We start from the raw sequence: 14588 nt of genomic DNA, 5'->3' as shown, positions 1-14588 counted from the left end.
GGACCACTGGGTGAATTGAAGCCACTGAAGGATTGTCATATGTAGTCTTGCCAACGGGATTACATTTATTGCTGCTGCCATTGTCTCCAGCACCTTTAGGACTGTCCTTGCTTGAACTTTGGATTTGAAGAGGAGGTCCCAAATTTGAAGTCGAAGGGCCTGCAGCCTGTTTCGTGGAAGTCCGACTATCATTGTTTTGGTATCTAACTCTGCACCTATAAAAACAATATGTTGAGATGGCAATAAGGCAGCTTTTCATAATTTACTGAAACCCCTAGTTGCGCACAGAGTTTCAAGTTAGTGTCTTTTGCTTGTATGAGTAGATGCTTGGTGGTGGCGGTTAGGAGCCAGTCATCCAGATATGCAAACACCCAGAATCCTAGGCACCTCAGGTGAGCCGTGACTACTGCCATGCATTTGGTGAACACTCTGGGGGCTGTAGTGAGGCCAAAGGGCAGTGCTCGAAACTGCAAGTGACTGGCTCCCAGCTGAAAGTGCAAATGACTCCTGGATAGTCTGTCCATTCTTATGTAGTAGTACACACACTGGAGGTCTATAGAGCACATCCAGTTGTCTTTCCCTAGAAAGGGAAGTATTGACTGTAATGTGACCATCCAGAATTTTGTCTTTTTTTACTGACTTGTTCAGTCTGCTGAGATCTAGTATGGGTCTCCAGTCCTCTGTTTTCTTTGGAACTAAAAAGAACCTTGAGTAAGTTCCGGATCCTATCTGGTCTGCGGGGACTGCCTGAATGACTCTTTTTTTCTAGCAACTTTTGAATTTCTATGGTTGCTTGCTCCCTGTGACTGGGTGGAACATCCGGGATCATTTTTATTTGTGGAGGTGGCATGGAAAAGGGTACTGAGTAACCTTGGATATGATGTTTTGTACCCACTTGTCATTTGTTATTTTTAGCCAGGCGCCTGGGTACAAAGATAAGCGACCCCTGACTGCCTCCAAAGAGGGACAGACGGACCTCCTTTCAGGAGCACTGAAAGGGCTTACCAAAGAAAGATTCTTTGTCGCCTTGGTTTTGCATACCCCCTCAGCTGCTTGGCCAGCGTTTTCCATTATTACCTCTTCCTCTGCCCCTGGAGGAAGGTTCAGCATGTGTGTCTTGAAAGGCTCTCTCGGATTTTTGAACCCACATTTTTCCTCCCTTTTAACCCTTGGGATAGGGTCTAGAAGGTGTGGAAAAACAGACTTGGATGGCAGACAGTCTTTCCTTCCTGTTCACACCTGGTTAGTGTTTCTTTGACGTTCGGCCCAAACAAGGACGAGCCATAGAATGGGGTATTAATCAAGGATGTTTTGACTGGTTCCACAAAGTTACACAACCACATCCAGGAATGTCACTGAAGGACAATTCCCGAACCCGAAGAAATGAGCCTCATGGATGAGTTGACTACTGAATTGAGGGTAGCAAGCTGTGAAGATACCTTATCTACAACTCCCGCAGCTACTGTACCCTGGGGAGTATCTCCAAGCTCTTTTAGGAGATCTCTCTGTAACCTTGCAAAATGTGCAAGGTAATTCAGGAACCTGAGAGTAAAGGCCGCTGAAAAGAACATGTGCTTTTCGTATCTGTCCATCATACGCGACTCTTTGTTCAGGGGATGGACAGATGTGGCTATCTCTGATAACACCTTTTTTGTGGTCGCTGACACCACCATAGCATCTACAGGGACTCCTTTTGTTAAGAAGGTTTTGTCATCTGAGGAGGTGATGAATTTATTAAGCCTCCTAGTGACAGGCTCCACTGTGTTCAGAGACTCCCACATTTTTCGACAAACTAACTCCATAAGCTCATCAAAAGGCGGAGACACCCAGGTTTCTGAAGGGTGAGACCCAAAAAACCTTCAGGTAGACGGACTTCTCATCAGAAGGGGTAATGGGCTTCCAGCTGCCTCTGTTTAAGGATTTCCAAGATGCCTGCAAAGAAGACATCCTCAGAGGGTGACCGTGGGGACCCTTCTGATTCATCAAGGTCTGTATCAGATGTAATTGACTCCTCTGGGGAGTGAAAATGCTTCCTCTTACATAACCTCTTCAGAGGGACCTCTTCAGACGGACATTCTGGAGAGGTTTTGGAAGAGAGAGGTTCACTCACTGGAGCATCCTGAGGCTTCAGGTCTCTACGCTTCTGCGGAATCGGCTGTGTAGAGAGATGGATACCGGTGCTTTTGGAGATGGAATGCTTGTATCAGTCAGTAAGGGTGTCCGTGGGGACAGTGCTCTCCTTATAGCCACAAAATCCCCCCTCCCATGGTCTGAAGAAACTCCTGGTTCTGAGGAATCAGAAGATTCCCCCCCCCCCGGCACCACAGGGGGGCTGTTCAGAGGCTGGGGTAGGAGCCAAACTCACCTGATGCGAAGCCCCGAGAGCCAAGTTTGAAACCACGAAAGTCTTGGCCCAACTGTCCTCCCCGACCCGACTGGACAATGTTAGCTCCTAGACACCTCAGATGGCACCGAGGCAGTCAGAACCAATGAGCTTGAAGCAGGTCTCAGCTCCAATGGATCCACCACTATGAGTTCCATGCATTCTGGCTCTGAAGCCACAGCTTGGGTTGGAGAAGGAATCGAAGACAGGGAAGCATTTCCAATTGGTTCCAAGCACTTCTGGGCCGGGTCTGACAAAAGTTTGGCCAGCGCCAGTGTCCTCAGCAGTCTCTGCACCACATGATCCACATCATAATCAGATAGGCTTTTGCAGGATTGAGAGGCTGGGGCAGACGCCACAGCTTTTGGAGGATCGAGAGGATGGGGCAGACTGTAAGAGAAGCAACCTAAGAGTAGGAGATACCGGCTCCAAAGCAGGGGAGCAGTTCCTAACTTGTATTACCATTGGAGCCGACATAGATGTAGCCAAGGTAGAAGGTCTGTCGGTATCAGTTTGTTTAGTCACTGTCGGAGACATCCTGGGTAACTTAGTGGATGGTTCCGACCTTCCTGAAGAGGACGAAGATGATCTCTTTGAAGTCTTTTCAGGTTGTGTGGGAGACACGGATTTCTTTGAAGTACTTTGAACCTGTTCAAGAGGTTCTGAAAAAGAAGACTTTAATCAATCCCTTTAATATTAATTTATTTTTTCTCTCTTGGAGAACCCTAGAGCTAAAGGAGTGGCATGTGGAGCAGGAGTCCTACAGATGAACTGCCTCCAGACATTTAACACACGCCGTATGTCAATCCATAATTGACAGCTTTTGTGTGCACTTAGGGCACTTTTTAAAACCTGAAGGTTTCCCTTCCTTAGCCTGTATTGACATCTTAAGTTCAGAAACACTCAGGGGAAAATTAGCCCACTAAGTAAAATGGGCGCTATAGTTCTCTAAGTTAAACGAGCTACAAATACAGTACAAAAGGATCACGCACACACTCTTTTATAAAAACACACAAGAAAACTCGCAAAAGGTATTTAACGCTAATATGAAATCCTCTTTGAACAACAGAAAAAACTTTGAATAGTAAAGCACACAGGATATATATATATATATATATATATATATATATATATATATATATATATACACATATATTCTATAAACTACCAAATAGTAAAAGCACACAACTATCTAAGAGTTCTATAAGTACTAACGCTAACTGCAAAAAACACTAAACTACCACACTGCAAACGGGATAGGGAAAAATTACAGGCCTAATCAACGACGGGCCAAGAAAGCACACAAAGCACTAAATATAACTAGATAAAAGAGTACACTCTCTACAAAAAAACATGAGCGAAACTTTAAATTTAAAGGCAATAAGGGAAGTTAAATTTCCTAATATTATAAAACAGGGAAATTACGAGAAAGTCACTTAGCCACAGGCAGTTGTATGACCCGATCTGTTTCAGCGGCAAATGAGATCTGAGGAAGCCACTAGAGCATCATGGGATAGGGAATGAACCATGAGCTGGTTGGAGACTGCGAGCTTTAGTAAACGACCGAGTTAGAACAGAGGATCGGTTCCGAACCCATCAGTACAGAATGAAGATGAGATAGGACAACTACACATCAGACATTTGGGGCAGGCTGGAGACTACCTTCCCAATCAGGGTGTGATCTCAGTCTACAAACAAAGAGAAAAGGGTAGGGGAATTTTAAGTGAAAGACCTGCTCTGTTAGACTTTTTAGCTGAATCTAGAACAGAAGCAAATGTTAAAAAGGGATAATTAGTTGGACATATAAAATATTGCATGATAACCATAAAAATCAATCACAGGAGGTTACAAAAGATTGGGAAGGGAAATTGGGAAAGCAATTTACAGGAAAACAATGGGAAGGCTTATGTATGGCTCCCAAGTATGCAACCAAGTCCAGAAGGTATTGGATCTTTGGGTGGAAATGTTTGCATAGATATTTTTATACCTCAAGCAGACTTCAAAGACTTTTTCCTCAGGTGTATAGCAAATGTTGGAGGTGTGATGGAGAAGAAAGAGGTAACTGGGAACATGTGTTTTGGGAGTGTAATGACTTGGCAGATTTTAAAAATTCCCTAGAGAGTACTCTATCAGAAATATTGGGTGAGCAAATGGCTGTAAGTAAGGAAATTATTCTTTTGAGCTGGGATACAGAATCTGAATTGCCTAGACATAATAAGGCTTTATTAAGTTTAATTCTGGTGGCTGCTAGAAAATGGAAATCACAGTCTACACCAACTGTATTTGAAGTATTGAATACTATAAAAGAGGTAAATAACTGGAAGAGGAATCTTTGGAAAAGGAATGAGCTAATTACATAGATGTACATGGAAATTGTGGGAACAATACATGCATAATAATGTTCAGGAGCTGCAGAATTGAGATTTAAGGGAAGGCAGGAATTCAGCTATTTCTTGTCATTTTGCACTGATGATAGTTGCAAGAAAATGTATATGATGCATATAGCATTTAAATGAAAAAATGTTAAAATGGTTTGTTTTCTTTTCTGTTAATGTATGCTTGCCTATGTCTTTAGTGCTAATTTAATAAAAGTGTTTTAAAAAATTCCTGGGATTCCCTTTGCCAGACTCCACATGAGGAAGACTCACTGGTATCTCAAGCTTATTTGGACACAACAGGAAGGAATTCTGATGGTTCAACGAGATTTCACTCAATCCAGGAATGCCTCATCTGGTCCCTCATCTTTGCCAGGAGTTAGATGCATCCAACTTGTCATGGGGAACATGTCCCAACACAACAAAGGCCCAGGGTGTTTGGGCAACCAGAGAGACAGGAGGGGTCATATAAATATCAAGGAAATGAGGGCTGTCATACTAGAACATCAGTCCTTAAACCAACTTTGCACCCAAGATCATCTCCAAATCTTCACAGACAGCACAACAATTACATGACATATATAAAGAAGCAGGGGACACAAAGTCCTGTTACATCTGCAGGCTAACCAAGGTAGCTTGGGACACTGCCATACAGCGCAATCTCCTCTGTTAGAGATCTAGGATTCTCTGGTTATTTTTCTTGTTATAGGTTCCCTAAATTTGGCGACAACCCTTTCAATGATCTGTTCCCTAAGTTATTGCGCTAAAAGGTTTTGTGGTCTGGAGCTGTTATCAAAAAGTAGTTGCTTAACTGCAATCTTTCTAAACTCATGCATATTTTCCAGATACTCCCTTATTTTCTCTTTATCAAACTGCAGTTGCCCCTCCTCTTGTTCTATGAGATGCCCCTTATTCTGCAATACATTAACCTTTGCCAGCTCCTCTAAGTAATTTCTATTACTTCTTAACCATATCTCCTTCTCTTTTATATCAACAATATTGTTAAACTCCATTTTCTTTTTATCACAGTCACTAGCTATAACTTCTGAGGATAGTTCTATCTTCCTTAATAGTTCTCAAATAATTTCCACAACTCATTCCTTAAATTCTTCTGTTTTTAACAGGTATGTGGGAAAGTGCCAGTGTCTTATTTTTACTTCATTACCCTGCAATTTTATCTTAGCTTTTATAGTGCATGATCAGAAATAGTTATTGGATGAGTGTGTTGATGCTTTCAATTAAATGCAGATGTTCATGTGAAATATACTTTCTGTCTAGTCTAGCCCAGTTATTGCACCTTGGGGAATAATATGTATATTCTGTCCAAGTTCCTATTACTGGACTCACATCTTCCATACCAAATATTTTCATAAATTACTTCAGAAATCTACCCTCTTTCTGTCCCTTTTAGGTTCCCCTGTTACAGCCTCACTATTGCAAATCATATTCCAGACCCCACTGATAAATAATATTCCCTGCTGAAAGCTGATTATTTCTCCCCCAAATTTCTTAAGCTCCATAATAGTAGTATTCTATGGAATATAAATATATGGCATAGTAATCCTCCTCCCTTGCCAACAGCACCTTACAACCACATATCTATTATTTTTGTCTTTTTCCTTCAACTGTCGCCACTGTAGCCCTTTACCAAGTTTTATGATTTACTCCCAGTTTCCCATGTCCCTGATACTGTGCTGAATATCCATTCTGAAATCCTCTCTGTCAAATTCACATATGCATTTCTTTTCAAATATGTCTCTTGCAGCATTGCTATTTGCACTCTGCATTTATTAATATAATTCAACACTTTTTCCATTTTATCTATACCTGTAAGACCATTCACATTCCAGGATAACATGGACAGCATAGTCATCATAATAAAAAGTTCCTGTTTCCACATATTATACATTACAGATTTTTTAAATTTATATTTCCAGCTTTTGTGTTACATGCATATACTAATGTTTGACAGGGTGATCTTTTGTGCAGTTGTTTCTTCTCATCGCTATTTGAACCTATGTTACATTTTTCAAGACTTCTTGTTTTAATGAAAATCCTAAAAAAATTAATACAAAACACCCCCTTCCCCTATCAACTTGGAAAAAACACACAAAACTATGTACATCTTCAAAACATGAAATTTACCCCTCCAGAAGGGAATAAGTGGCCCAAATTGACGCCTGCACCTACAGGCATTTTCTAACCTAAAATTATGGTTATGCATGCTAAAGCCTATGCTTCCACTTGCACTGATTGCTCTCTGTTCTTTTATTATCTCTTAAGCTCCAGAATACCAGTTTTTGGTGGAATATACATACATGCTAGCAATATCATCATCTACTGCCAACAGCCCATTACTACCACAAATCTACCATTACTGTCTTTTTTCCTCTTCTATCACTATAGGAGCCTCTCTAGTTTGTTTGTGTCTTTCGGCTTTTCCCAGTTAGGGGTTGCCACAGTGGAACTCCGGTCCGCTAATGATTGGTAGTGGATTTTTATGTACCGGGTTTTCAGCCCTGACGCACAACCTTCAATGAAGACACACCCCATTCATGTATGCCTCCACACAGAAGACGCTCTAGCTGAGAATCGAATGGGACAATGTTTTGCTATGAGGCGAAGTATTATTACTCCCATTTTCTTCTGTTCCTGTTATTTTGCAGAATATTCATCCTGAAATCCTTTCTTTGACAAATTCATGTGCTCATTTCTTTCAAAATGTGTCCCTAAAGCATTGCTGTTTGCACTCTGCATTTCTCAATCTAATTCAATACTCTTCCCTTTTTGCCTATACCTATAAAGCCATTTACATTCCAAGGTAACATGGATAGCATAGCACAGCATTATGATAAGAAACTACTGTTCCTATCTATTACACATGATAGTGTTTTGAATGTTTATTTCTAACTTTTGTCTTGGATGTACACAATGATGTTTGAAAGTCTGGTCTTTTATACAGTTGTTTCTTCTCATCTCTATTTGAACCTATGTTACATTTTAAAGACTTTTTGTTTTAATGAAAACCCTCACACAAAAAGCTAAATGCATTTTCAGAACAGTCCCATACCCTATTAACTTAAGAACAAACACAGAACTATGTATCAAAAAGTGAAGTTTAATGCTCCAGAAAGGAATAATTCCCCAGATTGACAGCTACACCCATGGGCATTATCTGACCTAAAATTAAGATTACTCATGCTAAAGAGCATGTTACAGACTGTGCAACCATTTATACTAATTGCTGACTGTTCTTTTCTTATCTCTAGTCTCCTCTCAGATGTGAAAAACAGCTTGCATGCTTTCAGAAAACATTAACATTTAGCCCTAAGAAAAAGCACACTAGTTATCTTTAAATAAAGCTAATATGTACACCGTCTCTATTAAATGCATCAAAGTATTAAGGCTGCTAGGGTGGCTGCTATCCCTTATTCACTTCTCATAATATCCAATTTTATTTTTCACTGAACTGCTTGCCATTGTACCTTTAAATTTACATTTCCCTCAACAGAGAATGCTCAGAACTCTCAAGAGTCTCCATTTAAAATCATTCAACAATGAGAGGGGGAAAAACAGTTAACTTTGCAGAAACATGAAGGAAACTCCCTTCAGCTGCAGACGTCTTGATTCCCACTGAGTTGATTTCCTAATGTAAAAAAAAAAAAGCTATTATCTTTGCAGATACAAGAAACTTAACATTCTTCATGGCTTTCATAATGTTATCTTATTTGCAAGCCTACTTGCTTAGAAGAAACCTGATTATTACTTAAGTCAATGGCATTACTCTAGCGACCCACCCTTGTAAAAATAAAATAAATTATCTTAATTTTACAAATAATATATGCAATGCACTTTTACCCCACCCCAGCAGCATAAGATCACAACATATTAATTTATATTTGCTTTTGTCCAGCCTTTCTTTTGTTATACTGTAAAGCCTATAGCTGGTCAATGGTTTCTGAGGAGGTTTAATCAAGTCTCACTTGTGGATGGAAAGTGGATCCCCTGGCCATCACCGGAAATGGAGGAACTAAGCGGTTAACTGATAGACCAGAATGTCTGAGTGAGGCAGCAACTGGGAGTGCTGAGGAAGAATAATAAAAATGAGTTTTCTCCATAGCTGAGGCCAAAGCAGAGGGAACCAAATCTGGCATGACCAGAATGGGGTTATGAGAAGGATCTTGGCTTTACACATCCTGCCTTTGCTTAAGAAAAAACAAGATGTGTAAAGCCAAGGTCCTTCTCATACTATCTTGGCATGAGTAGTACTGAAGGAACTGTATAATGAAGCCCCAGGCCCAGTCATGGGCAAACATGTCTCTCTGGGTATATCACTCTTAAGGATGATGAAAAAAACAACCTGTTGCATTTGGTATTGGATGGTGCAACAATGAGATCTCAACAAGGCTTCCCTCATTTCAAAAATTTTTTAGGGCTACCAACCTGTTGAGAGACCATTTGCCTGGGAGCAGAATTTGTCTACTCACCCTGTCCACAATAATGCTGGATGTCTCTAGGATGTGTCTTGCTATGAAAAAGCAGTGTGAAGACATGGCCCACTCTCATACCCATATGGCTACACAGCAGCCAGGTTAAGAACAGGTTCCTTCCTGCCTGATAATCTACTCTACCACTGCTATGCTGTCAGACTGGAAGGATGCTGCAACTTAGAGGACAAGGTCCTGAAAGGCCTGCAATGTAAGGAAGAAATTTATGTGCAACTGGGCCTAACCTGTGGTCCACATGTCTTGGGTCATACTGTTCAAAAAATGACCCCCCCCCCCACACACACACACACATCCCAGTCAGGACACATCCATGGTTAGAGTAGCTCTCAGACTGACTGAACAAAGGAAATTCCTGAATTGAGATTTTCTAGGATTGTCCACATGGACATGTTTTTTTTAAGCAAAGCTTTCAAAGTTCTATGTTTTTTGTCATTGATTCTGTCTCTTGACACCAATGAGCCCTCAGCATCCACTGGAACAGTCTCATGTGCAGCCTGGCATAAAATGCTGTTTAAATGGAGGCTGCTATAAGGCATAACACTTTGAGAACCAATGCAATAACTGGAGCAGGGTTTTGGGAGAGGGTTAAAACTGCCTGGACTATTGCAGAGATTCTGTTTGGAGGAAGAATGGCCAGCTGTCCTAGTATTTCAAACTGGCAGTCTATGAATATTAGAGACTGAGAAGGCTCTGGCTGGGATTTTGAAAGACTGATTAGAGATCCCCAAGGACAGGCATAGTTGGAGTAAGTACTGTCTTGCTGCAATGAGTTTTTTCACTATAGATACAGCAATGAGCCACTCATGTATATAAGGAAATATTTTTTTATTCTCAGCAGATGCATGTGGGCAGTGAATGAAGCCTTGAACTTTGAATACATAAAAGGTGGTGCTGAGACAAAGGGACAATGTTTTGAACTGGTACAGGATGAATCCCACCTGAAAGCATAGAAATTTCCCCGATGGTTTGGTTATTTTGATGTATACATATGTATACTGTTGATCCAAACAGCATCATGAATACAGCAAGCACTGCAGGACAGATTGCACCATGATACCATCAGTTCTCAAACTGTTAGGCCATATAGCAGCTTTCATTCAAATAGTCCCTGATAAGTTGCACATGAGAGTGCTCCAATGGACATTGACAGTTCAGTAGTGTCAAGAGACAGAACCCATGACCCTTCTGCATGTACTGTTTTAGATAAATAAAATCTAGAATTAGCCTGAGATCCTGAGTTGTTCTTGGCACAAAGAAAAACCTTGAGTAATATCTGATCTGGTGGGACCTCCTGGATGGCTCTTTTATTGAGAAGGTTTTCCACCTCTTACTGACCTTTCCACTTCTGACAGGGTGGTACTGGTGGTGGATGAAAGGGTGGTTGCCAGGAGAATTTAAAAAATGGTACTGAGTAGCCTCTAGATATGATTTCACTGATCCAACTGTCTTGCATGATGGCCAGTCATGCAAGGGACTGCACAGAAAGTCAATCAATTGCATTCAGAGTAAGGCAGCCTGGCAACAATTCAGGGGTCATACTGCCTGCACCTGGAAGAGGGACCACAGAACCCATGTTGATGTGGTCCACCTCTGCCTCACCGGTGGTGGCTAACATAGAAATTCCCTCTGCCAATGAACCTCTGTCAGACTGCTGTTGGTTCTGAGGCTGCTAGGATTTTCTACAATAGATGTTCCTGGCTCCCTTCTGGTTTCTCTGGAATGACTGTTGAGGAGTTCAGGAGTAAGCCACAACAACTGAGAGCATGCATTATCTTATCACACTGTTGCACCTTATCCTTGACTTTCTGCCTAAAAAACTGAATATCTTTCAAAATGGCCACTGAGGATGGCTGCCTTAAAGTGTTCTGCAAACCCTGTTAGGTAAAGCCAAACTTGGCACTGCATTCCAGTTCTTGAACCAACCAACATACCTACTCCATCTGCTGCATTATATAAGAGTCAAATAGAAAGCAAAGTGGTATAACTGGTGGTGGCTGTATGGGTCTCCAACTGTTCTCAAATATCACCAATGGGCAATTATTTCAGAATCTCCATGTTTTAATCAGTTAGATCCCTCTGAAGCTTTATCATGTAAATCAAGTAATTCATCAACATGATGGAAAACTTTCTTGATGTGTACACACACTCTTCCCTACCCTATCCATCATCTGGAAATCATTATTAGGAGGGTGGGTGGCTTGAATGACCTCTGGGGCCTCCCATTTGGCAACTGGTGATACTACAGTGAAATCAGCAAGAGACCCCTTACTCCAGTGGGGCCTATCCTTGGGGTTCTGGGAAATAGGTTCAATAACATCTGTGAGTCTGGTCTAGTGGAGATACTACCCAGGCTGCTGGGTGTGAAGACCTGTATGCTTCCTGCAGGATCTCATCTTCACGATAGGTGGGGTCAATGGGACATGATCCCCTCTGTTTCATCATTACAAATACCTCACCAATAAAGAGTCTTCCAGTGAGGAAAGGGGAGGAGCTTCACTCTCATGAAGATCAATGTCTGGAGAGGGGAACTATGAAGAATAGTCTAAGCACTTCCTCTAGCACTTTCTTTTCCTAAGGGAACACCAAATTGAAGCTGAGCCTTCATGAATACAGATATCATCTTGTCCCAGTCTAACTGCATGGGGCTCTGCAGGAACCTAGAGGAGCTAAAGAACAAAGCTAAAGTGGCACATGAAGGCAAGAAACAAGACAACTCCTGTTTCCAGGAGAAGCTTCCCATTCTCATTCTCAGAGCAGAGTTTTTCAGCCCTGAATGTCTTGATGAGGAGGAGAAACTGAGTGTGAAGGAGTGATGAGTATAAAACACCCCAAATAAGAAGATAAGGCAATCATCCAGAGTAATTTAGTGGGTGACAAATTCTCAACAAAAGATGGCTCAGTTTCCTCCAGTCTCCTTTTCTCCTTTCTCTTCTCTAGTCTTTCTAGTCAGTCTATGTCACTCACCTTCACCTTTTTCCTTCTCCTTCATGGCTTCCCCTTTCAGTAATTCCTTGAGCACTAGTTTATTTCTTCTGTCCAGGAGGGACCAATAATTATATTTTTTGTAAATAATGTAATCAGACTTAAGACATGAGATCCCAAGACCCACTACACAAATCTTGTGTATCTCTTGATATGGGATCTTATGTCCACATTTTTTGTAACCAGAAGTCTTGTCCTTCTCCATAGCAAAAATTGAGTGGTGCAGTGGTTAATGTTATCACCTCACAGTAACAGATTCTCTGGTTTGATTCTTGGCTGGGGTGCCTTCTGTGCAGAGTCTTTATGTCCTCCCTGCATTTGCGTGGGTTTCTTCCGAGTACTCCAGTTTCCTCCCACATTCAAAGACAAGCACATGGTGTGTTTCTTCACAGGCCTCCACTGAAAATGGGCTCTGTCCTAGTTGGACTTTCCCGTTTAAAACATTTTAAATATTAAAATAAAAGATGGTAACCATCTGTAAAGTACAATGCCAAATGCCTAACAAATATTCCAGTGTCTGTTCTACCTAATATTAAGGATAGAAACAGAATTTATTTTTAACTTCACAAGGGACAGGCAGGGTATGAGAGGGAAAAAAGTCCACTGAAAGTAATGAAAAAAGGAGCTTGAAAAGATAATAAAATCTATAGAAAATTGACTGCTAAAGCTATTGAGATATAAATGAGTAAGATACAGAAAAAAATAGGTATATCTGCCCACAAAGGATAGACAAGTTATTCAAAAATACTCAGAAATACCAAAAGCTCAAGCTCGCTCAGAGAATTTGTAGAAGTTTTGCTACTGGCAATGAGACCTGAGGGGTTAGCTGAAAGCAGTGCATTACAAAAAATGGAAGAAGCTTAAGCTGTCCAGAATTCCTATTGTTGCCATGGAATAAGAGCATTCAGCAAACAATCTGTTGGTTTCCAGGACCAACTTAAATCTTAGGTTTCAGAAATAGCAAAAAAAGCCTCGTCTCAGAAGTTGCCTGATAATTCTGGATCTCATAGTTTAGTGCGGCTGAACTGTACTTGTGTATATTACATATGTAGTTAGGCAAAGACAACTCAATGTATTATGGTACTGATTTACTTTTTCAGTCATTCTCCTTTCATTGGCTTAATCACGCTCAGGGTTACAGGGCAGCTGGATTCAGTCCTGGCAGTCCACAAGTGAAAGGCATGGAAATAAGCTCTGGTTGAAGCTCTAGCCCATAAAAGGAAGTTAGTGCATGTACAACACATGCACTGTTTGTGTGTACACCCATTTGCATGTGCATGTATGTACACACACACACACACACACACACACACACACACACACACACACACACACATGTGCAGACATACACAGTCACATGGTTCACACAAAGTGGTAATTCTGAGGATTGCTGATACACCTGCAGTACATCCTTAAGATGTGGAAGATAACTGCAGCACAATGCAAAAACCCATGCAGAAATAGTACTTGTAAATTTTGAGGCAGTAAGGTGCTCACAGAATTGGCTATATTACTTAAAAACACAATGTGTAGAGAGATGGAAATGAAAGGTAATTAACTGAATCCAGATTCCTTCTATTGGTGAGATTGCTCTTCTTTAAGTCTTGTGTTAAAATCTATAGTTGAAGAAGTTAACACTGAAAAAAAGTGCAAGCATAGTACTTCTTAATAAGTAATGTAATGCTTTCTTATAAACAACTTATCAGTTTACCTCAGAAAAATAGCAACAGCTTTTGCACTCCTTGTTGCAATCACCAAGGAAGGATAGTTCACACCTTGCTTGAGTGTGTTGATGACATCTTTGAAAGTTGTCAGATTAGTAAATAATTTAATTCCTACAGGTTGCCTGCAAATAAGAAAATATTTAGCTAATTGTTTTGCAAGAAGCCTTCTTTACAGATCATCATGGCATTTAAATAAGAAAAGACAAAAAACAGTCATAGGATGACTTTTTACCACACATTTATCTGTGTTCATTATATTCCAGTGGAAATATTATTTATAGTGAACTGTTTTACTACTACATATTCTGTAGAACTAAAAAGAAGTGTTCACATATTTGTAGTAATGGCTCATATATACCAAATTAGTATATTAAGATTATATCAACAGAATATCTATTTGTTTATTTTCAGTTTATTTATTAGTCTGTCTGAGTGAGCTCAGATGAGAAACTTTTAAGTAGAGGCCCAAGGAGAAAACCTCCAGAAGATACATTACATCCAGTATAGTATCATAGGAGATTACTAGGCTAATGGGTCTAAAGCTTTTAAGCCTAGCCAATCATGCCCAAATGTTGCCAGTTATCAATGCTCAAGGACTAGAATGGGTTTAGTATAT

General features: G+C 40.6%; 1 protein-coding gene across 1 annotated transcript in view; it reads right to left on the bottom strand.

Moving 5' to 3' along the window:
* The window catches only part of MEI1 (meiotic double-stranded break formation protein 1), a 2282292-nt gene that overhangs the window by 1452433 nt on the left and 815271 nt on the right, over positions 1-14588 (bottom strand). Inside the window, exon 10 of the mRNA XM_044073933.1 lies at positions 13960-14094. Within this exon, the coding sequence (XP_043929868.1) occupies positions 13960-14094 (135 nt within the window). The remainder of the gene's footprint in view (positions 1-13959; positions 14095-14588) is intronic.

Source organism: Protopterus annectens, chromosome 1.part0 (genome assembly GCF_019279795.1).
Source record: "Protopterus annectens isolate FY-2018-M chromosome 1.part0, PAN1.0, whole genome shotgun sequence".
NCBI classification, from domain to species: domain Eukaryota; kingdom Metazoa; phylum Chordata; order Ceratodontiformes; family Protopteridae; genus Protopterus; species Protopterus annectens.
The sequence above is the reverse complement of the archived record's forward strand: the minus strand, read 5'-3'. Positions and strand labels throughout refer to the sequence as shown.